The 23,295-nt window shown below is 50.5% G+C and overlaps 2 protein-coding genes across 2 annotated transcripts in view; one reads left to right on the top strand and one right to left on the bottom strand.

The window, feature by feature from the left end:
- BSG (basigin (Ok blood group)) overlaps positions 1-23,295 on the top strand; it is a 126,725-nt gene that overhangs the window by 48,391 nt on the left and 55,039 nt on the right. The window lies entirely within an intron of this gene.
- On the bottom strand, positions 63-22,113 carry POLRMT (RNA polymerase mitochondrial). Its single transcript, XM_084886375.1, has 21 exons — positions 21,905-22,113; positions 21,290-21,388; positions 17,056-17,651; positions 9,315-9,445; positions 8,963-9,155; positions 6,246-6,395; positions 5,822-5,986; positions 5,563-5,733; positions 5,069-5,293; positions 4,024-4,812; positions 3,480-3,602; positions 3,039-3,161; positions 2,601-2,780; positions 2,235-2,321; positions 2,051-2,164; positions 1,914-1,966; positions 1,698-1,796; positions 666-738; positions 419-510; positions 278-336; positions 63-180 (listed from the first exon to the last, which is right to left on the bottom strand). Exons 1-21 carry the CDS (start codon positions 21,990-21,992, stop codon positions 131-133), a joined length of 3,660 nt encoding a protein of 1,219 aa, XP_084742501.1. The 5' UTR covers positions 21,993-22,113; the 3' UTR covers positions 63-130.

The following is a 23,295-nucleotide window of genomic DNA, read 5'->3' on the forward strand; positions in this document are numbered from 1 at the left end:
TGCTTGCCGGGAGCCCAGACAGCAGGTAGCACACCCCCTCTCCCTGCAGAAGGCAGCGCTCCCCTAGGTAGCAACAGAGCTTTATTTACACTATGGTACAGAGGGCCCAGGGCAGCCTGGCGGGCCTGCATCAGCTGAAGAAGTATGTCGAGTGCTTTACCTGGTCCAGGTCGAAGGTCCCTGCAGAACAGAGCAGGCAGACCATGAACTCTGGTCCTGGGATGGACTAGAAAGGCCCAGCCAGCGATTGGGACACCCTCCCTGCCCATGGCCCTACCTGTCTTGGGTACTGACAGCAGCATTTCCTGCAACTTGACGACTTGGGCGTTGGTGGACCTGAGGCAGAGAGCAGAGGGAGAGTGAGGTCCCGGAAGGATGGGGGGAGGGGGGTGGGAGATACAGAGGGTGGGGGGCTCACCTGGGGCCAGAGCAGTACCGCTCCACCAGAAACCTGGACAGGTCGTGCAGGATAGGCTGGCTGTGCAGGCGAATGAACTGCTCTCGGCACACCTTGTGGGGAGAGAGGACTGCTTCAGGAGCTGGGAATAAGGGCCTGAGGGATGGCGTCACCACCGTGCCCCAGCACCTGAAGGTGGAGGCTTTGGGTTCAAGGCCCCACATGGGACCAGGGTGTCCGTTCTTGGGAAGGTGGGACATGGCGGCACCTGATTCATGATGGCGACGTCGGCTGCGTGGGTCCAGAAACAGTCGTGCACGGAGACGAAGGTCAGGCCCTTCCTGCAGCAGAGGGGGTGTTCATGAGGGCCAGCCCCCTAGGTCCACTCAGGGCCCAGCTCCCGAACACTTGTCTGGGGGCTCAGTCCAGCGATGTGCCACCACCCTCTTCTCTCACGCCCGCCTCCCCCCCATTCCTGCCACTGTCCCTTCGGCACACAGATGAAAGGTTCTCAGAATGAAACTGCTCTACATCCTCTTCACCCTGCTCCCCACTGCGGCCTGGCTGACTCTCAGCTCCCTGTAGGGACCAATGAATGCTGTCCCCCAACCATACCACCCCCCACAGGGCTTCATCCCGTGGGCTCCCATGACATGCACAGGGGAAAAACTGGATTTTAGAGAGGGAGGAAAGGGGAGGGGGGGAGGGGAGGGAGAGAAGAGCAATCAGTTGCTTCACACATGCATCCCTACGGGGGATCGAACCTGCAAACCACGTATGTGCGTGGGATGATGCTACAACTGAGCCATAAGGCCAAGGCTTTAAAGGCCATTTCTAAGAACTGTCCGCACACCTGCCCCACTACCACAGGCTCAGTGTCTGAGAGGCTGAGGGCAGAAAACCAGGAGATCCGCCAGCTGCCACAGGCCCATGCACCTGACAACGCAAGCCTCTAGAACTGGCCACGCCGTGTGTGCCTGCACTCACCTGGTGGATGGGGTCACAGGGACCCTCCAGGGCCAGCTTTACACTCAGAGGAACTACCCCTTCCCTCCATGGCCCACACTCCCCCATCACTCAGACCTCACTGCCCAGGGCCATCGCACCTGCTGGCACAATGATCTGGCCCAAAAGACTCACGTGGCTGGGTTCCCCGCCTGCTGTAGTCTCTGCCCCAACTCCCACCTGCAGGAATGGCTGCACTACCTGCCTCCCGCACTCTGAGGGTCTCCCCCGTGTCCCCAGCACCAGGCCGCCTGCAGGAGGTTGATGAATGTCACTGTGCAGAGGTAGGACCTACCTGTAACAGTGCAGGGCTGTGAGCATCATGTGCGACGAGTCCAGGGAGTGGATAAAGTTGGGTGGGAAGCCATTCTTCTGCTTCAGTGTGTTGGGCTTCCTGTGTGTGGGGTTGGCTATGCTCAGGTAGAGGACCTGGTACCTCTACCCTGGTCAGCACCCCCTCGGTCCTCACCCAGCTGTCTCTCAGTACAGCTGCCCCCTCCTGCGCACTCACTGGTTGGTGTCCCCACTGCTGCAGAAGGTGAGGCTCTGGATCCCTCCGCCGATCTGTAGGATTGGGATGGAAGGAGAACGGGGCATGAGGCCTGCCCTGGCAACGGGGGTGCAGGTGGGGGTGGGGGCCATACATACCGACACTTTGGAGTCGTGATGGTAGGGCTGAATGATGGGGATGCCCAGGGGGGTGATCCACTCCACAGCCAAGCCGGACCGAGCGATGAGCCGGGCACTCTCGGTCAGCCAGCGCTGAGGGATGGAACAGGCTCAGTGTGGGCCCAATCTGGGAAGTCACACTGGGGGGAGGAGGAGGACATACCTGGATGGCCCGAGTGCTTGAGAACATTTCCTGAAGACTGTTGAACACCTGGCGCACGAGGTAGTGAGAGGCCTGCCACACGAACTCCTGGGACGGGCGGGCGCAGAAGTGGTAGGGCAAACGTGGAGGGAAGGGGCAGCCTCTGTGCCCCCCACAGCCCAGGCCACACCTCACAAGGCCGTCCGATACCTGAAGCCCACCCCCCATTTTCCAGGCGTAGAAACCAAGGCCTGAGGCCCAAGAAGATAGCTCGCTCCTCTGGGTCCCTCTCTGTACCCCTCGCCCCACAGCGGGGGAGACAAGCCCGCCCTCCGAGCTGCCTGCGCCGGCAGGGGCGGCGGCGGCTGGCCTGGGGAACCTGCTCACCTGGGGGAAGTCGCTGAGCTCGCGGAGGCGCTTCTCAATCTGCAGGCGGCCCCCGTAGCGGGTGACGCCGTACACCACGGTCATCACCGTCTGCTTGACCACCTTGCGGCTGATGAAGCCCTCCAGCACCTTGGCCACCTGCAGGCCCCGCTCGGCGTCCTGCCTGCGGAACACCTCCACCTGCCCGTGCCGACAGTCAGCAGGCGGCCCGGACCCTCCGCCTGCCTCCCCGTCGGCTCACCCACCCGACCAGCGGCACCCCCATGAGGTCCCTCCTCTGTTGGCCTCACAGTTCCCCCTTCTGACTCCTCCCCTAGGGGCCCAGTCACATCACACACAACAGGAGAGGCCAGGGGCTGGGAACACGCAGTAGTCACAGGACAGAGACCCCGGGGAGGCTTTGGGGAAGAGAACGGGTTAGGGGGCCACAGTGCCCACCTGTGCGGCTACACTGCTGTACACATCCTGTGGCACGTCTGAGGGCATCAGGTTGACAGAGGCAGCCCCCACGCTGTCCCGGCCCAGGGCGGCATAGTGTTGCAGGCCATTACAGGAGCCATCCTAGCCGAGGAGGAGATGGTGAGGGGTCTGGGCAGGGCTGGCAGGAGCATCCTTGGCAATGAACCCAGCACTCTGCTCATAGTGCCAGTTTGCTGGATCCCAATGCTTAGGGGCAGGTGTTGTTAACTCACCACAAAGAGGAAACTGAGGCACATGAAACAGGGAATGTGCTGAATGAGGCTACAGTACAAGCCCCGGGGGACCCACTGGGGCCGGCCCCCACACAAAGACACCAGCTAGATGCCTACTGTCCTGCAGAACCTCAGACTCGAGTCAACTGGATAGTCCCCCTCCACACAAGGGTTCCCACCCACTCACCTGGTGGACGGGGAAATGGGAGATGTAAGCGGCAGGGCTGGGGGCACGCACGGCCCGAGCAATCTCCATGCAGCAGGCCAGGGCCTGCCAGGGCTCATCTGCCTCCATCCACCACTTCCGGCCCTGCAGGGGGCAGTGTGCTGGGTGAGGCTGGGTTGGGGTCAGTGGGCTGGGGCTTCCTGAGCACGAACGGGAGCTGGGCTGGCCCAGGTGATGTGAGGACACACGGAGGCTGAGGCAGAGCCTCTGGGACACAAGGTGAGGACAGGAGTGATGGACCCGGAGGAAGACGGGGCCCAGCCCTGAGGGAGCAGCCATGAGAGGGGGATGGAAAGAGGGCTACACAGAGTGGGAGGGGGCAGATGGACTGAGGCAAAGGAAAGGGCCAGGAAAAGTCTGTCCTCAGGGGAAGACTCGGGAGGCTAGGGTTATTGACTTGGGCCTAGAGGGGATGCCTAAAGGGTGTCCCAGGCGTGTGCTGAGGTGGCTGAAGCCAGAGTGAGGACAGGCCAAGGGACAGACAGAGGGAGAAGGCCGCCCCTACCGTCATGGGCTGGTCGGCCGAGTCCAGGATGTCGTTCATTATCTCATCAGCAAAGGCCAAGCGTGCCTGCAGCGACTCGCGCTTCTTGAGCCCGGTGAGGTTGACCAAGTGAATCTTGAGCCAGTTAAGGCCATGGGGGCCAAGAGGTCGGCCCTCAGCAAACTCCAGCAGGGCCCGTGCCAGGTCACTGCCCAGGTGGTTGAAGTGGGGTGGGCAGGGGTAGGTGCGTCCTCGGAAGTCCATGTTGTGCGGCAGCCAGAAGACATGGTGCCGCAGGTGATGTGCCAGCGAGAGGCGGTAGAGGGCATCGGTCCGCAGGCTATGCATCTCCCGCGCCACCTTCAGGCAGCGGGCCAGCTCCCGCCGCAGTTCCGTCTTGAGCTCCGGAGAGGCATTGGCTGGTAGGCGTTGCTTGGACGGGCGGGGCGCCTCAGAGGCAGGGGATGGCACGCCCAGGCGGGGGCAGCCCTTGGCATTGAAGATGGTCAGCACCAGGTCCAGCACTCGCCCATTGACACGCCAGGCACAGTTGCCCAACTGGGTGAGGGCATCTAGGGCACCGTGCAGCTCAGCGGGAGGGCAGCCCTCCAGCAGGCGCTGGTGCTGTATGGTGCCCTCCAAAGAGCGCATCAGCTTGGTGGGGCTCAGCAGGAAGGCACCTGAGTGTGGCGAAGTCCAGGGCAGGGGCGGGCACAGCATGGGCACTTCGGCTGCCTCAAAGGTCATGGTGCGCTCGGCCGCAGTTTCCAGCAGCTGTACGAAGGCTGGATGTGGCTTCAGGATCCCAATCTGGGGGGTCAGAATGGGCAGACACCAATCAAGGAGTCAACTGCCCCAAAGGCAAGCAGCAGGCAGAGGGCCCCAAGGCCCCATCGATGCCTTATCCTGAGATCAGGCCATGTCAGCGGGATTCCCACCATGGCCCGGAGTTCCCACACCACCCTGAGCCCCTGGCCTCATCTCAGACCCCCACACTCTAAGTGCCTTCTGCTGCTGGAATCAGGGAGGGCTCTTCAGGCCCAGAAGCCAGTTTCACATCCTTTACCTGGCGAAAGCTCTGGAAGGAGTACACATGGTAGAGGACGGGGATGAGCTTCTGGGTGTCCTGTGGCTGGGCCAGGTTGCTGGGCATCTTCACTGTCTGCACGAGCACCTCAGCCAGCTGTTTCCCCAGCTGCACCACCAGAGCCAAGGGCCAGGGCTGGTCTTGGGAGGCCTCAGACGTCCCTAGTGCCTCCCAATGCTCCCGTGGCAGACGGGACATCACCACCTGTGGGTAGCATTATGGATCAGGGGGCTGGGCATAGAGCTCACTCCCAGCCACCCCCACAGGCGCAAAGTTACAGGAGGAAACAAAGTAGGGGCAGCCAAAAAATGGCAGGGGCTGGGGGCATATCCAACATCCCCAGGTGGGAGGGCGGGGAGTAGGGGGGACTCAGTTTCCCCACCTGGAAACCAACCTAGGCTTCCTACCCCTGAGGAACCCCTAAATCCCAGGCCCAGGAGCGGCTCCTCATTCTGCTCCCCTCCAGACCGTACCTGTGTGTCTGATGCCAGCAGGTGCAGGTACTTGAAATAGCGCTCCTGCAGCGCCTGCACCTCATCACTGAGCTGCTTCCTTTGCACCACGTGTCGGTTGAAGATGCGCATGCCCAGCTCTTGTGCCAGGGAGAGAAGCGACTCTCCCTGCTGGGGCAGCACCTGCAAGGCCTGGGGGTGGTGCTGTAAGCCTCTTGCCCCACAGGTGCCCACACTCTACCCACCCCTCCATTTCCTGTCCCGTCTCCACACTACCCACCTGCAGCATCAGCTGCGTAAGCTCCCCCTCGCTGAGCAGGCACAGGTACGGGAAGAGTGAGGGGCGGCCCTTGCGGGCAGCTTGGGCCTCTCTGTCCTTTGTCTGTTGCAGCGCCAGGCACAGCTCTTCCTCCCAACGGGTGCGTAGCTCCTGCAGGGTCTTTCGCTGTGGGGCGGGGTACAAACGAGGGTGACCAAAGTGCCCGCTGAGCCCAGTGCTCCCAGGCGGAGTCCACCAGGAGGTGGTGGCAAGGTGAACCAAGTAGCTGCTCAGCACTCTGCTCTAGCAGAGAGGGCACACGGTGACCTCAGCTCAGGGAAAGGGAGGACAGGACAGCTGCGGGGTGGGAGGAGGGGATGCGGCACAGCATCCAGGGGATGCCTGGTTTAGCCGAGGAGGAACCTGAGCACAGCTGGTCCCTTACCGCTTGCAGGACCTCCTCGGTCAGCGACGGGGCCGTCTCCACGGAGTCCACAGTGACAACGGTGGCCATCTCCACACTGAGCTGCTGCTGAAACAGGTCCTTCAGGGTCTCCAAGGGCAGGTGCTGCTTTGGGTAGGTCGCAGGCTTGTCCTGCCAGTGGGGACAGGCAGGTGGTGAGGTGCCTCCTCTGCAGGCTGCATCTCTCATAGGAAAAACTCGTCCACAGCCACGGCAGAGAAAGCAGCTGCCGCCCTGTGCTGCCCAGAACCGCCCTGCCCCTTGCAGATAACATCCGTTTCTCCTGAAAATCATCCATACTGCACATCCCAGGGTGCAGAACAGCGTGAAAAATAACTACACTGGTTTAAAAACAAAAAGCTCTGTATCTGTCTAGCCTCACTGGGCTAGATGCTCACAGCCCAGGAAGGCAATTCAAATCCCCAGATATCACTTTTTGCTTTTTAAACTTGAAACTGAGTGTGTGACCCGCTTCAAAATAGATAAATTAAAAATAGCAAAACTCAACATGCTGATAATCAAAAACACAAAACTTGCCCAGCTGGCATGGCTCAGTGGTTGAGCTTTAACCTAGGAATCTGGAGGTCATGGTTAGATTCCGGTCAGGGCACATGCCTGGGATGCGGGCTCAATTCCCAGTAAGGGGCATGCAGGAGGCAGCCGATCAATATTTCTCTCTCATCATTGACATTTCCATCTTCCTCTCCCTCTCCCTTCCTCTCTGCAAAAGATTTTTTGAAAACACCACAAACAGCCCTAATAAGTTTGGCTCAGTGGATAGAGCGTTGGCCTGCAAACTGAAGGGTCCCAGGTTCGATTCCAGTCAAGGACATGTACATTGGTTGCGGGCACATCCCCAGTAGGGGGTATGCAAGAGCCAACTGATGTTTCTCTCTCATCGATGTTTCTAACTCTATCCCTCTCCCTTCCTCTCTGTAAAAGATCAATAAAATATATTTTAAAAAACAACAACCCACAAACACTTGTATATGCACACCCATAGCAGCGTGATTCACAACAGCCAAATAGTGGACACAATCCAAGTGTCCATCAGCTAATGAATGGATAAACACAATGTGTCTATCCACACACTACAATACAGGGTGAGACAAAAGTAGGTTTATAGTTGTGAATACAGATTTTATTCTTTTTCTTTTTAAAAAATATATATTTTATTGATTTTTTACAGAAAGGAAGGAAGAGGGATGAAGAGTAAGAAGCATCAATGAGAAACATCGATCAGCTGCCTCCTGCACACCTCCCACTGGGGATGTGCCCGCAACCAAAGCACATGCCCTTCACCGAAATCGAACCTGGGACCCCTCAATCTGCAGGCAATGCTCTATCCACTGAGCCAAACCAGTTAGGGCTAGATTTGATTCTTGTATTCTTATTTGCTATATTGTTCTCCATATAAACCTACTTTTGCCCCACCCTGTATGACTCAGCCATGAAAAGGAGTGAGACACTGACACTCGCTACACCATGGATAAGCCTGGAAAACATGATGCTCAGTGAGAGAAACCAGACACAAAAGGCCTCACAGTGTGTGATTCCATTTATGTGAAATGCCCAGAACAGGCACATCCACAGAGACAGTGAGTGGGTTAACGGTTGCCAGGAGGTTGGGATTTCTCTTGGGATGATCCAATGTTCTGGAATTAGAAGCAAACCTATTAAAACATACTATATTAGCCCAGCCGGGTGTAGCTCAGTGGTTGAACGTCGGCCCAGGAACAATGAGGTCACCGGTTCCATTCCTAGTCAGAGCATATGCTCAGGTTGTGGGCTCGATCCCCAGTGGGGGGCATGCAGGAGGCAGCCAATCAGTGATTCTCATCACTGATGTTTCTATTTCCCTCTCCCTCTCCGAAATCAATAAAAATATCTATTTAAAAAAAATACTAGCCAAAACCGGTTTGGCTCAGTGGATAGAGAGTCGGTCTATGGACTGAAAGGTCCCAGGTTCGATTCCAGTCAAGGGCTGGTTGCTTTATGTGTTCTTCATGATGAAAGATGCCGGCCTCGCCCCAGACCTGCTGTCCTATGTACATTGGTTGCGGGCACATCCCTGGTAGGGGGTGTGCAGGAGGCAGCTGGTCGATGTTTCTCTCTCATCAATGTTTCTAGCTCTCTATCCCTCTCCCTCCTCTTTGTAAAAAATCAATAAAATATATATATATATATATTTTTAAATACTGAATTATACTTTAAAAGGTAAATTGTATGGTTGGTGAATTACATCCCAATAAAAACAAGTAAGAACCCAAGGCATCCAGGTGGCTATCCACCCTTAGTGCTGTCCTCTGTCCTGGGCAGCGGTGCTGAGGTCTTGCCCCACCAGCTGCCCCTGCTGCTTCAGACTGACAATTACACCCTGCTCTGCTAGCACCCCTGTGCTCAGCCTACAGCTGAGTCTCCAGCGGGACCGTGACTGCTGTGGTGCCCGAAGTGCACGTGGCTTTTCCTCCTTCTGGCACCTCCCAGCTTCAACCCTGGGTGATGCCCTGCTGGGGGCCAGGAACTTGCCAACTCTGAGTTGGTTCAAACTCCGAGGAGCAGGGAGGAAGTCCCAAATATGCAGGCAGCTCAGTGAGGAGAAATAAAGGGAGGGCTGAGGCTCCTGATGCCCCAGAGGGACAGGATGACCGACACTCAGCCCACACGTGATAGGCCCCCACCTGCAGGCTGCCGCTCACCGTGCTGTAGATCTCCTTGAGCAGTGGGGAGGAGTTGACCTTGGACGAGGACAGGGGTGGCTGTGGAGGTAGGAAGGTGGGCTCAGCCTTGCGCACAGCCCGCAGGAGCACAGCCTTGTCCTCCTTGCACAGTGGCAAGTTCGTGAAGAGCTCCTGCAGCTGCAGTCCATCCTGTGCCATCTGCTTCAAAAACCTGTGGGGAATACATGGTGAACCCCCAACTCACAGAGGCACCCCCAACCAACCTGGAGGTCTCAGCACCAGAATCTGGGCCCCCTGCGCAGGCTATGCCACCCCCCCAGGTCCAACAAGTCACTGTGTTCCTGGTAGGTCCACCAGGACACGCACCCACCTTTGAATGGCGCTGGCATCCTGGTTCAGCCGTCCCATGCACTGCAGGGCGGCCGCATAGGACAGCAGGTCTGGGGCGAGGCCGGCATCTTTCATCATGAAGAACACATAAAGCAGCTCTCTGAAGGAGCCCTGGGGAGACCAAGCCAGGGTGAGGGTCTGGGATGGCCCAGCTTGCTGCCCCCAGACCCCTCTCTGCAGTACAGAATCGGGCTGAAAAGGCCCACTAGTTGGGAGTGGCGAACTCAGCTGATGGCCCATCTAAGGTTTCCGTGAGCAGCAGAAGTGCTAACGCAACGGTAAAATCCTGGCTGGGTCACAAAGGAAGCTTAGGTACCAGGAAGGAGTGTTAATACTGTTTGGTTTTGTGGTTTTGAACATGCACAATTTCAGGGCAGCTAAAAAGGTATCCCTTTCCAGGTTACTGAACTGCAAGAAGTTTCTGAAGTTCTATTGCCTCCTCAGAGCACCCACTTTCAGGTTTGTTGGTTTCCTGCTGTTTCTTTTCTCTATCATGGCCTTTGTATTTCTCCCTGACCACCTGCTTTGGGTTTCATTTGCTTCTTTTCCCTAGTTTTCCAACCTGGAAGTTGTGATACCAGTTGGAGACAGCTGTTGTCTTCCTTCCGAGCATGGCTCTACTGCACCCGTACAGTCACTTAGTTAAATTTCAATTAAATGTTCAGTTATTCAAATGCTTAGTAACTACACAGACTGACGTAGGAAAAATAAACATTTCCACAGGGAGTCGGAGATGAGGCAATGTGGAATTTGCCCCCTCCCATTCCAAACTCAAATATATCAGTAAGTAGACAAGTTATTTCTGTGAGACAACTGAGGACTATGAATGGCTTCTGACAACAAACAAGAGGAAGAGATGAGCAGAGAAGGCTGAGGGGGAGGAGCCCTCTGGGCGGAGGAGCCTGGAGCACCTTTGTACACGTCCCCTCCACCTCCTAGGGCCATGGGGATTACACAATGGTTCCCAACTCCACCGCCAGAGCCTTTTCCTCTGCACAAAGGGACAGGCGACATCACCACACCCACCTGGCCTGCCAACCTGTGGGCCAGTGCCCATGGATGCCTACTGACTTCCAAAAACCACCCAGCACACCCAGCCTATGCAGAGGTCACTTCTAATCAGGCCACTTTTTCATGGCTGGGAGAGAGCTGTTTTCTTTTTTTCTTTTTTTAAATAATATTTTATTGATTTTTTACAGAGAGGAAGGGAGAGGGATAGAGAGTTAGAAACATAGATGAGAGAGAATCATCGATCAGCCGCCTCCTGCACACCCCCTACTGTGGGATGTGCCCAACCAAGGTACATGCCCTTGACCAGAATCAAACCTGGGACCCTTCAGTCCGCAGGCCGACACTCTATCCACTGAGCCAAACCGGTTTTGGCGAGAGCTGTTTTCTTTAATTAATATAAACAATTATAGAAAGTCAACAAAATGGCCGAAACCGGTTTGGCTCAGTGGTAGAGCATCGGTCTGCGGACTGAAGGGTCCCAGGTTCGATTCCGGTCAAGGGCATGTACATTGGTTGCGGGCACATCCCCGGTAGGGAGTGTGCAAGAGGCAGCTGGTCGATGTTTCTCTCTCATCGACGTTTCTAGCTCTCTATCTCTCTCCCTTCTTCTCTGTAAAAAAATCAATAAAATATACTTTAAAAAAATAAAAAAATAAAAAATAAATAAAAATCTTCAGGGAAAAAACAAACCCTAAGAAAACAGAGATAGCCGAATTCCTCTCTGTAAAAAAAAAAAAAATTAAAATCAATAAAAATATATTTTAAAAAAAGAAAACAGAGATAGCCGAAACCGGTTTGGCTCGGTGGATAGAGTGTTGGCCTGCGGACTGAAGGGTTTGATTCCATTCAAGGGCATGTACCTTAGTCGTGGGCACATCCCCAGTAGGGGGTGTGCAGGAGGCAGCTGGTCGATGTTTCTCTCTCATCAATGTTTCTAGCTCTCTCTCTCTCTCTTCCTCTCTGTAAAAAAACCAATAAGCTATATTTTTAAAAAAAGAAAACAGAGATAAGTAATTTGATTAAATATTTAAAGAAATGGCGATGCTCTAACCAGTGCTGCTCAGTGGTCAGAATGTCAGTCCACACATCAAAGGGTCATGGGTTCGATTCCCAGTCAAGGACATGTACCTGGGTTTCAGGTTTATCTCTGGACCCAGTAGGGGCATGTGCAAAAGAATGAACCCCAAAACAATGAACAAAATGGCAATAAGTAAACACTTCTCAATAATTACATTAAATGTAAATACATGTAAATTACATTAAATGTAAATGGTCCAATAAAAAGATATAGGTTGGCAGAATGGACTCATCTATATGCTGCTTATAAGAGACTCACCTCAAATTGAAAGACACATAGGGACTCAAAGTGAAGGGATGGGGGGAAAAAATATTCCATGCAAATAGAAACAAAAAGAAAGCTGGAGTAGCAATACTCATATCAGACAAAATAGACTTTAAAACAAAAAAAAGGACAATACATAGTTATAAAGGGGTCAGTCCAAGAGGATATAATAATGGTGAATACCTATGCACCCAACATAGGGCCACAAAACAAAAAAAGTAAGCTGATGCAAAATTAGAGAGTTCAGTTTTCCCTCTCCGTGCTCAAAGTCTCCGGTACTACTGGTCTGATTCTTTTAAGATTTATGTGAACAGTTTTCTGCCAAAATGCAAAAATTCTATGATTTATCAAAATAATTTACTGTATTTTATGCTGTCTTACTCAGGTCCTCCATTACTTAAGAAATCTGAATCTTAATAGTAAGAGCTGTTTTACTAGCAATTAGACTTATTTGGGAAGCACTATCAAATACATAATAATATTAAACTTTCTTTGTGTTATGTTTGTATAAGTGTAATTTAGAAGTATTCCAGAAAGTGTGTGAAATTCCCAGAAATCTGAGATGTCCTGGCATAGGATGTCTATCATCAAAATTGAGGCACACACTAATAGGACTGAACTCGAGTGTGAGCATGTGGCGCATGTGGATAAAGTCCATTATGCTTCAACAAAAGCGGCCCCTCCCCTGGCCAGCTGCTCAGTCAGAGGTTAGAGCATAGTTCTGTTCACTGAAGGGTCACCGGTTGGATTCCCAGTCAGGGCATATACCCAGGCTGCAGGTTCGATCTCTGGTTAGGGTGCATATGGGAGGCAGCTGATGAATGTTTACTTCTCGCATCAATGTGTCTCTCTCTCTTTCTCTCTCTCTTACCCTCTCCCTTCCTCTCTCTAGAATCAATGAAAAAAGCATGTCTTTGGTTGACAATTTTAAAAAAAAGGACCCTCATTGCCAGGCTTTTGCCATCCAGATGTCCTTGTAACATGGCAGCAGTCTACTCCTGAACGAGAGAAACTAAGATGGGTACACAGTGACTGTAAGTTGAACAAATAACCAGCTTCCCTGGAAAGCCCCATTTTTCCAAGTTTGCTTTCCTTCATGCATCACAGTGCATTTATGCTGGTCTTTAACTGTCCTAGTGAAGGCTGATGCCCTCACAGTGACAGAGACTATTAGAAAATGTCTCCCACTTGGAGTATTCCTTCAAGTGCTCCTTCAAGACTATTGACCTAGCCCCACCTAGGAATGGTGGCTCGGGACAGTCATTGTTTTGCTTCCTGACCCCTGTGAAAGGGATTCATTAAGTTAGTGACATAACATTAACTTGTGAAAATTTGCCTCTGCTACAGAAAACCTTGTAGGCTTTACTGGATCATCTACAACAGAAAGGATAAGCAGTGAATATGCAGAGAATTCAAGGTCTAGACACCACAGTAAAGTTTCTGTAAAAGCCTACCCACACCAAAAAAGGTAAAGAGGTACAGGCTCTTATAGGAATTTGGGGTACTAGTGAACATTTATATCCCGTTTAGTGCAAAGCCTTCTCCTTGTTTATTTATTTATTTACTTTTAAATATATTTTATTGATTTTTTACAGAGAGGAAGAAAGAGGGATAGAGAGCTAGAAACATCGATGAGAGAGAAACATTGACAGCTGCCTCCCGCACCCCCCCACACCTGGGATGTGCCCACAACCAACGTACATGCCCTTGAACAGAATCGAACACAGGACCTTTCAGTCCACAGACTGACGCTCTAACCACTGAGCCAAACCGGTTTCGGCAGCCTTCTCCTAGTTTAGAAGGGGCGTATATGGGACTGGGGAGCTGAACAAGAGTCCAGTCTCCCTTTGAGAAAGCAAAAACACTGGTCCTACAAATTGAAGTTCCTGGACTCTCCTAAGCAGGCCTGCTATTTGACTTAGATGTCTCAGAACCCCAGAAGGTCTGGGTGGGGCTTGACAGCAAAAACAGCAAAGGGAACCCTGGCTGGTGCGGCTCAGTTGGTTGGGTGCTGTCCTATGCTCTGAAAAGTTGCTGATCGATTCCTGGTCAGGGCATATGCCCAAGTTATGGGCTTGAACCCTAGTGGAGGGTGTGCAGGAGGCAGCCAATCGCTGTCTTGCTCTCGCATTGATGTTTTCTTCTCTATCTCCTTCTCCCTTCCTCTCTCTCAAAAAAAAAAAAAAAAGGCCCTACTTGGTTTGGCTCAGTGAATAGTGTCAGCCTGCAGATAGAAGGGTCTCAGTTTGATTCTGGTCAAGTACACAATGCCCAAGTTTTGGGCTCAATCCCTAGTAGGGGGCGTGCAGAAGGCAGCCGATCAATGATTCTCTCTCATCATGGATGTTTCTATCTCTCTCTCCCTCTTCCTTCCTCTATGAAATCAATAAAAATATATTTAAAAAAAAACAACAAACTAGCCGAAACCGGTTTGGCTCAATAGTGTCGGCTTGGGGACTGAAGGGTCCCGGGTTCGATTCCGGTCAAGGGCATGTACCAGGGGGTGTGCAAGAGGCAGCTGATCGATGACTCTCTCTCGTCGATGTTTCTAACTCTATCCCTTCCTCTCTGTACAAAATCAATAAAATATATTTAAAAAAACAAAACTAAACTAAAACGTTTTTGCACAGCAAAGGAAACCATCAACAAAAGAACAACCTCTGAATGGGAGAATATATTAGTCAATGACACATCCAATAAAGGGTTATATCCAAAATATATAGGGAACTCATACAACTTAACACCTCAAAACAAACAATCAAATTAAACATTTGGCAGAGGATCTGAATAGACATTTCTCCAAAGAGAATACACAGACTTGAAAAGATGCTCAATGTCACTAATCATCAGGAAAATGCAAATTAACCACAATGAGCTCTCACCTCACACTTAATAGAATGGCTATCATCAATATACCAACAAATACCAAGTGTTGGCAAGGATGTGGAGAGAAAAAGAATGCTCTTGCACTGTTGGTGAGATTACAAATTGATGTAGCCACCATGGAAAACAGAATAAAAGTTCCTCAAAAAATAAAAATAGAACTGCCTTATGAACCAGCAATTCCACTTCTGGGTATTTATCTGAAGAAATCCAAAGACTACCAGTATATATGAGAAGACATATGCACCCCCATATTCATAGCTTAGATATGGAAGCAACCTAAGTGTTCATCGAGAGACAACTGGATAAAAATGTGATACATATATACAATGAAGTATTACTTGGTCATAAAAAAAGTGAAATCTTATCATTTGTAACATGGATGCTAAGTGAAATTAGTCAGACAGAGAAAAACAAATACTGCATGACCTTACTTATATGTGGAATCTAGAAAACAAAACAGAAAGAAACCCATAAATAGAGAACAAGCTGATAGCTGCCAAAGGGGAAGATGGGAGTACAAAATAAAAAAGAGCCGAAGCCGGTTTGGCTCAGTGGTAGAGCGTCGGTCTGCGGACTGAAAAGTCCCAGGTTCGATTCCGGTCAAGGGCATGTACGATACATTGGTTGTGGGCACATCCCCGGTAGGGGGTGTGCAGGAGGCAGCTGGTCGATGTTTCTCTCTCATCGACATTTCTAGCTCTCTATCTCTCTCCCTTCCTCTCTGTAAAAAATCAATAAAATATATTTTAAAAATAAAATAAATAAATAAATAAATAAATAAATAAATAAATAAAATAAAAAAGAATATTGCCAACTGGATTGCACTGGTCTAGGGTAAGCATATCTATCGCACCTTCCAAAAACACTTAATATATATATTTTATTGATTTTTTACAGAGAGGAAGAGAGAGGGATAAAGAGTTAGAAACATCGATGAGAAAGAATCATTGATCAGCTGCCTCTTGCACACCTCCTACTGGGGATGTGCTCGCAACCAAGGTACATGCCCTTGACCAGAATTGAACCTGGGACCCTTGAGTCTGCAGGCTGATGCTCTATCCATTGAGCCAAACCAGTTTTGGCCAAAAAACATTTCTAGTAGTATCATCACCCATGTGAAAACACATTTAAAAATATCACATACCTAAAGATTTTTTTTACCTAAAAAAAAAAAATAAAGAATTCACACACATACACACACCTCACATACTCTCCCACCCCTCTCCTACACACATGTGGAGGAAGTCCTAGGTTCAGTGCCTCGCTCCTCCCAAGACACTAGCAGAACGGTTCCCACCTTACAGATGAGAAGGCTCATAAAGAAGTGAGTGGCAAGACAGCCAAGTTCATCCTACACATGCCGGCCACCCAGAAACATTACTTAGGACGCCGTGCAGCCCTGCAGTGTCATGGGCCCAGGCTAATCAAACACATCCTGCTGTAACGGTGCTCTTTGCTGGCAATTCTGGAAGGTTCATGGACTCATCTTAACTAACTCAAGGAGCTGAGTACATCCCCCACAGTGACGCAAGCGAACACCAGCTGGCTGTCCCCTGGGGAGAGGCCGGCTGCTCCTCCCAGGGACTCCTGGGCCCCGCTTAGTACATCAGTCAAGCACATGGACGTCTCCACCATAGATGTCCTCACATGTTGGTGCATGTGTACACAAAACTGGCTCCTTTGTCCCCTCAGCATAACCGTTTTTCCTACAGTTCCATGAATGGAAGCTGCATGTGAAGAACATTCTCCTGAACAGCCAGAGTCAAAGAAGGAATCACAGGGTGACTGGAAAATACTCGAGGTGAAGAAAAGGGAGAAACACAGGAGCCGGCTAACGCAGCACCCAGAGGGAAGTCCATAATTACGAATGCCTGTGTTCAAAAAGAGGAGTCTTAAGGCAATCACCTACACTTCACCTTAGGAAACAAAGAAAAGGAGCAAACTACACCCAAAGCATGAAAGTCATTATCCTGGTGAGGGTGTGCAGGGTATTCTAAACCCCAAAAGTGTCCCTTGCCCTGTGGACCAGAAGGAAATGCACAGGATTTCTTCCTTCATTTTGGTTATTTTCAAAACTTGAGGGCCACATGAGATTTATATCCATCAAGCCTACAAGATTTAGAGTAGTAACAAAGCACTTGAACTTTGGGTCTAAAAGAGAAAAGCATAAGGATCTAAGTGCAGCCGAAGCCGGTTTGGCTCAATGGATAGAGTATCGGTGTGCTCAATGTCAAGGGCATGAAGAGTCCCAGGTTCGATTCCGGTCAAGGGCAGGTACACTGGTTGCAGGAGGCAGCTGATCGATGATTCTCTCTCATCGATGTTTCTCTATCCCTCTCCCTTCCTCTCTGTGGAAAAAAATCAATAATATATAAAAATAAAAAAATCTAAGTGCAGCCACAGGCAAATTTCGCCCCCCAGCCTCACCCCCACCTGTGACAGGCAGTGACCCGTTTGCCCTGGCCCACCTAGCCCCGCTCACCTTACGAGCCCAGCCAAGCAGAAGGGTGTTGTACATGGGCAGGGTGAGCGCCCGTTGCTGCCGGAGCTTGCTGTGATGCTTGACCAGCACGTGGTGGGCGAGGGGCAGCTGGTCCACCAGCAGGCAGCACTCCAAGAAGGACAGGAGCCTCTGCTGCTGGGCCTCGTACCGCACCTTGGAGATCCTACCCATGTGACCATGCTCCTCATTGCGGCTCAGCTGCTTAGGGGCCTCCTGCAGCAGCTGAGCCAGCTGCTCCTCCCAGGGACTCCTGGGGGAGCCGTGTTCCCATCGCTGCAGCCAGTCTGCCAGCTCCTTATTCAGCAGTTGGGGCTCCACACGCAGCTGATGCTTGCGGTTCTCCTTCTGCAGGGTTTCCTCCAGCTTTTGCTTGCGCCTCTGCATCACCAGCTTCTCCTTGTGCAACTTCTGTGCCCAGTGGCTGGTGAACCCCAGGGCAGCACCCTCGTTTCCTGCCTCCACCTTTCTGGATGACTGGGAGCCATCGGCCTTTGGGAGTCGAGCCACATCCACCAGCTTCGCCCTCACCTCTGAAACACTGTTGGTCTGCAGCTGCCGCACTCTGGCCTCAAGCACTGTGGGGAGGCAAAGGGCAAGGATGTCAGGGGAAACTGGTTCAAATCCTGATCTCTCCAAACACCCTGCCAGCCAGGAGATAGGAGGCAGCTGGTCTCGCCTGCTCTTGAGGCCTCCCTTCTATGTATTGGTTGATAACTCCCCCATGTCCCTGGACTTCTAAGCATATGCACCCCACTCACTACTTAGCACCTCTCCACCCAATCCCCTTAGCACTCACTTCCCATACAAGCTCCTGGTGTCCCCTCCGCGTCTATCACCACAGCTCTGTCTTCCAGGTGCTCAGCCCCAAACCCCAGGGATGTCCACACTGCCCTCCCTCCAAGTCCATTCTGTCAGCACATCTCCAGGGCTGTTCTCAAAATCTACCCAGGCGCCCCCATGGCCTTCCCCTGCCCCTACCACTCACGCTGCTCCAGCCATAATGGCCTCGGGGCCTTTGCACTTGCTGCTCTTGCTGACTCAAAGGTCCTTACCAAGGATTCCCAGCCCAGCCCTGCTCTGTAGAACCAGCAGCTCTGTTCTCTGCAGTTCTGTTCTCAGAGTTGCCAAGACACTGAACTAGCAAATACAGAGCCACTGCTCCTGGGGAAACACAAGGTTCCTGAGAGCTTCCAATCACATTTCTGCCCGCTGATCAGCACATGTTTTAGGTATGTTTCTGTTTAAGAGCCCTTACCTCACATATATTACTAATTCAGTAACATCAAGCTCACAGTAAACAGCACTATCACTCACACCTCAACAAAGTGAGCTAACATTTTCTCCAAAAGGCACAGCACTGCCTTCCTGCTCAGGATCAATGGACAGAACCCCAGCTTTACACCCGATGCCACTTAAACAGCAAAATCACCAACAAACAGCACAAAAATGTAAAAGCATGGCACCAAGTACACAATGAAAAGGCGTTCCCATGGCTGGTTTTTTATAGGATGTACTGAAATAAAGCAGAACGTCCTTGGTTCCACCTCAACGGGGTACACATCAGGAAACAGCAATATTCACTGCTCTGCACATGTCTTTACATGATCGTGAAAACTCCCCAAGAATTTGGGGTTGCAAATAAATTTTAACTGCCTTGCAAATATGCAATCAGTGGATCAACTACATTTAGCTTCTGCTTGCACCTCTGATTAGAACATCAAGCCCCAGAGTAATGGGCCAGCCCACAAAAGGGGCTCTAGATGGATTCATGGAAATGAAAAGACAAGCATAAACTTGGCCCTCAGAGTGGCTGAAATTCAGGAGAATCAAACACACGGAGATACATGCAGGCTGGGACATGTTGAGAAAGAAATGAGGCTGATGTGAGAGGGACTGGGGACATCTAAGCTGAGCTGGAAGACTCAATCCCTCACTCCTGTGGGAGGCAACCAATCAATGTTTCTCTCTCCCCCCCTTCCTCCATCCACTCTCTCTAAAAATCAATGGATGCTGCCCTAGCTGGTTTGACTCAATAGATAGAGCATTGGCCTGCAGATTGAAGGGTCCCAGTTTCAATTCCAGTCAAAGGCTCAATCCCCAATAGGGGGTGTGTAGGAGGCAGCTAATCAATGATTCTCTCTCATTATTGATGTTTTTATCTTTCTCTCCCTCTCCCTTCCTCTCTGAAGTCAATAAAAATATTTTTAAAAAATAAAAATAACCCTAATCAGTTTGGCTTGGTTGATGGAGCATCGGCCTATTTAAAATAATTATAATAATAATAGTAAAAATAAAAAGTAAATGTATTAAACAAAGATTGGATAATTTATTATAAACCTAAGGGGGGAAATTCAAACATTGTATTTTCGATATTTTGTTCATTAATATATTATAAACATGAAGATTTGTGAAATTTTATTTTAATTGGTCATTTCCTTTATAAGGTCAAGTGTTCATTTTTGTTACTGCTGCCTTAGTTCTAATTGGTCTAGACTCCCTCTGCTATCATTTTTTGTCTGTCTTTTAAAACATTGAGTTTTTTGGGAAGGGGGGAGTGAGGGCAAAGAAATTTCTATATGACTAAGATTGGAATGAATAACTAAGTCTGTGGCATTACTTGTCCTATCTAATAGAGAGGGGATATGCTAATTGACCGTCACAAAGATGACTGCACCCACAGCTGAGGCCAAGGAGCCTTAACAATCAATCAATAGGGACCGGAGGCTACCCCTCTCCCACCCGTGGGACTTGACAGGACTTGACACTGGGCTGTGCCCCCTCCCACTCGGCAGGGCAAATAGCAATATTAAATTATTTCCTCTAATTAATCCCCTTTTAATGTGCATGAATTTCATGCTCCAGGTCACTAGTATGTATATAAGTATGTGTATAAACTCTCATCAGATCTTTAATCATGGTCAGTTAAAAATCTTCTGTCATCCAACTGGCGTGGCTCAGTGGTTGAGTTGAACCAGGAGGTTGTGGTTCAATGCTTGGTCCGGGCACCTGCCTGGGTGGAGAAGCAGCCAATCAATGATTCTCTCATCATTGCTGTTTCAATCTCTCTCTCCCTCTCCCTTTCTCTCTGAAATAAAAATATATTAAAAATATTTTTTTTTTGTCATTTACAGAAAGTTATTATTTTACTCTGATCGGTAAAATGTTTCTAAAAATGTTTCTTCTTCAGAGAAATTTATGGAAGACGGACACTCTAAGATACAGATTTCTAATTAACTTTCAGATCACAACATTGAATACAATGAAGATTTAAAGAATTCTAAGAAAAACTGGATTCACAAAACTGCTAACAAAAAGATCAAGATCAATGCCGAAACCGGTTTGGCTCAGTGGACAGAGCATCGACCTGCAGAATGAAAGGTCCCAGGTTCGATTCCGGTCAGGGGCATGTACATTGGTTGCGGGCACATCCCCGGTAGGGGGTGTGCAGGAGGCAGCTGGTCGATGTTTCTCTCTCATTGATGTTTCTCACTTTCTATCCCTCTCCCTTAATAAACCTTAAAGGAAGTTGCTGGAATAATTAATAAATAATAAACCTTAGAGGAAATTGCTGGAACTACCGCTAAAACAATAGCCAATCAGGAAAAAAAATCTTTAAGTTCCCTGTGTGAATTATATTATACAACAGAACTGCTCTCGACCATATCCTAGCTGAGCAAGGTGGGGCTTCCTCTGTTAGTACCTCCTGCTGTACTTGGATAAAACACCTCGGGTAAAATAAAGAAAAAAGTAGATAAAATTCAGGCACAAGTCTGATTAAAAACAGTGCCCACTGACACCTCATGGTTCCCTAACATCTTCAGCTGACTTCTCTCAGGTATCACCACTGGTTCAGATCTAGTCTTCATATTGGACTTAGCATTTTGTTTGTATAGAAGCTTTTTTAAAAATATTTTTGATTTTAGAGGAAGGAAGAGGGGGAGACAGATAGAAACACGACTAGAGAGACTCATTGATTGGTTACCTCCTGCACACCCCTACTAGGGATGGAGCCCACAACCCAGGCATGTGCCCTGGCTGGGAATCATCATGGTGAGGCCTCAGGATCACCAGAGCAGAGAAGCGGGACCACATTAGTTACACCGTTTTACAGGCTGACATCCCTACTTGTGGGGGTCACTGTGAGAAACGAGGGAGGTGACCCCTAGCAGAGGGGACAATGAAGGGGCTTCAGGCCTCAAGCTTTAGGGCTCACCCTCCAACAGCTCCGCGTGGCCCCAGTCCCTCCGGCGGTCTTGTTCACAAGGGCTGGCAGACGAGCGCCTTCTGCAACCCCGTAGGCCACCCAGGGTCCCTGCGGGAGAGAGGGGTAAGTTAAAGGGGGTCTGGCGCCGGGAGGAGTGGGGCTACTCACATGGACAGATATTGCAGGATCCAGGGGCAAAGAAGCCCTAAATTTTCAGTGGAAGCTGTCTGTAATCAGAGGTCTCAAACTGGGGCGGGGCGGGGAGAGAATCAAAGTTAAAGGGGACCGCACGCGCTAAGAAAATTGCGGTGAGGGAACAGGATATAGAGTTCCTCCAACCAAAGGTACAGCAAATTCAAATGTCAAGAGCAAACAGGGGCTCAGAAGGCACCCAAAGAAACCAAGAGTCGAAGGTCAAAGTGTCCTGCCGACCCCTGTCAGAAGAGTGTGCCAAGGGCAAGTGAAAGCGGGGTCGTGTTAATGGGTTCCCCAGAAGCTCAGAAGGCAAAGGTCGTGGGTTTGTAGCCAGATCCCAGGGCGGAAAAGCCAAAGGTCACGGCCGGATGTTAAGGGTTGGGAGTGACAGTGGCCGCGACGTCGCCCCTGAGACTCCCCCCGTGTTACCTTCCTCGGCCCGGAGGCCGGGGCGGCCCACCGGCCACAAGGCCCATCCGAGCCCAGCAGCGCCGCGGCCCCAGCGCAGCGCCGACATGCCGGCCGCACGAGGACTCAATTACCCTCCCGCTCTGCGGCTGCGCTGCCCGTGCCTGCCCGTGCCTGCCGGGAGTTGTAGTTCCATGGCCTACGGAGGCTGCGAAGGCACTCCGGGCCGCAAAAGCACCCTCAGAACTACAATTCCCAGAAGCAGCGAAGCCCAGGAAACAGGCGCAGAAACAGCTTTCTGATTGGCTCTTCCTCTGCCAAGAGAGGGTCGTCAGAGTAGTTGTTTGGGCGACGCTAGGCGGTCTTTGGGAGGATCCAGAACCTGGATTGATTTTTTTTTATTTATTAAGATCGCATAATAATTAGGACAGCGTTCTACAATTTAGAAATTTATTTTTAAAAAGTATGTTTTTATTGATTTGAGATAGAGGAAATGAGAGGGAGAGAAACTATGAGAAGAGAAAAATCTCTGATGGCTGCCTCCTTCACGCCCCCTACTGGAGATCCAGCCCCCAACCTACGGTAGGCATTTGCCCTGACCGAGAATAGAGTGGCGGGCTCCTGGTTCATGGGTTGAAGCTCAACCATTGAGCCACACCAACCGGGCACAATTTAGATTTCTGTTTGAAATCTTCATTAATCCAATAACATCTTTGGGGCAAAAACTATTATTATACCCAGTTTAGTGTGAAGGAAGCTGGGGTTCAGAGAGGTAAATCAAGTTGCCCAAAGGTACAGTGAGAACATTAATTAGGGAGACTGGAATGAAAGCCCAGATCTGTCTGTCCCCCGGACAGATGTATTTGGGACACTTCCCTGGACATTATCCTCTTCCATTCCTCTGGCTTTGATTTACCCATTAGTCCCCAAACTCCAAGGACAGGAGCATAATGGGCAGAAAGAGTGGATTAACATACTAAATTGACATGAAAAATGCAAGGAAATAATCCCTGAAACCTGGAGCGTCCCAGCCCTGGCCTCCAGGCCAGAGCTTTAGAATCAGACCTGAGGTATCCCCACTGTTGACCAACCGAAGGTCACTGCTACCAATTCAATATCAGGAGTCCCCAACTTGGGATAGACTTTATTCAGTAAAAACAGCTCTCCTGAGGGAATGGCTCAGGTAAACCAGATCAAACATTAAAGCTAAGTAACAATCAGGGGAAAATGTAGCCAGGTACTCTGCTGAAGCAGAGGTGAGGTGAGGCTGGCTTATATAGAGATAAATGTCCACCTCCCCCGTCCCCCGTCTCACTGATTGGTCCACTCCTATGCAAATGAGGGCTCCAAATTTGTTCAGTTTGATTGGTCTATATAGCGCTGTCCTGATTGGTAAGCTGCATAGTTGGTCA

The sequence above is a fragment of the Pipistrellus hanaki genome (assembly GCF_964339955.1).
Source record: "Pipistrellus hanaki genome assembly, chromosome: 5".
Classification (NCBI taxonomy): Eukaryota; Metazoa; Chordata; class Mammalia; order Chiroptera; family Vespertilionidae; genus Pipistrellus; species Pipistrellus hanaki.

Excerpts from the sequence above, each read along its gene's own strand:
- POLRMT (XM_084886375.1), bottom strand. The coding sequence starts at position 21,992 with ATGTCGGCGCTGCGCTGGGGCCGCGGCGCTGCTGGGCTCGGATGGGCC. Across the intron at positions 3,162-3,479 it reads CCCATTTCCCCGTCCACCAG|GATGGCTCCTGTAATGGCCT; the intron begins GTGAGTGGGTGG and ends CTCCTCGGCTAG. Across the intron at positions 511-665 it reads ACGTCGCCATCATGAATCAG|GTGTGCCGAGAGCAGTTCAT; the intron begins GTGCCGCCATGT and ends TCTCCCCACAAG.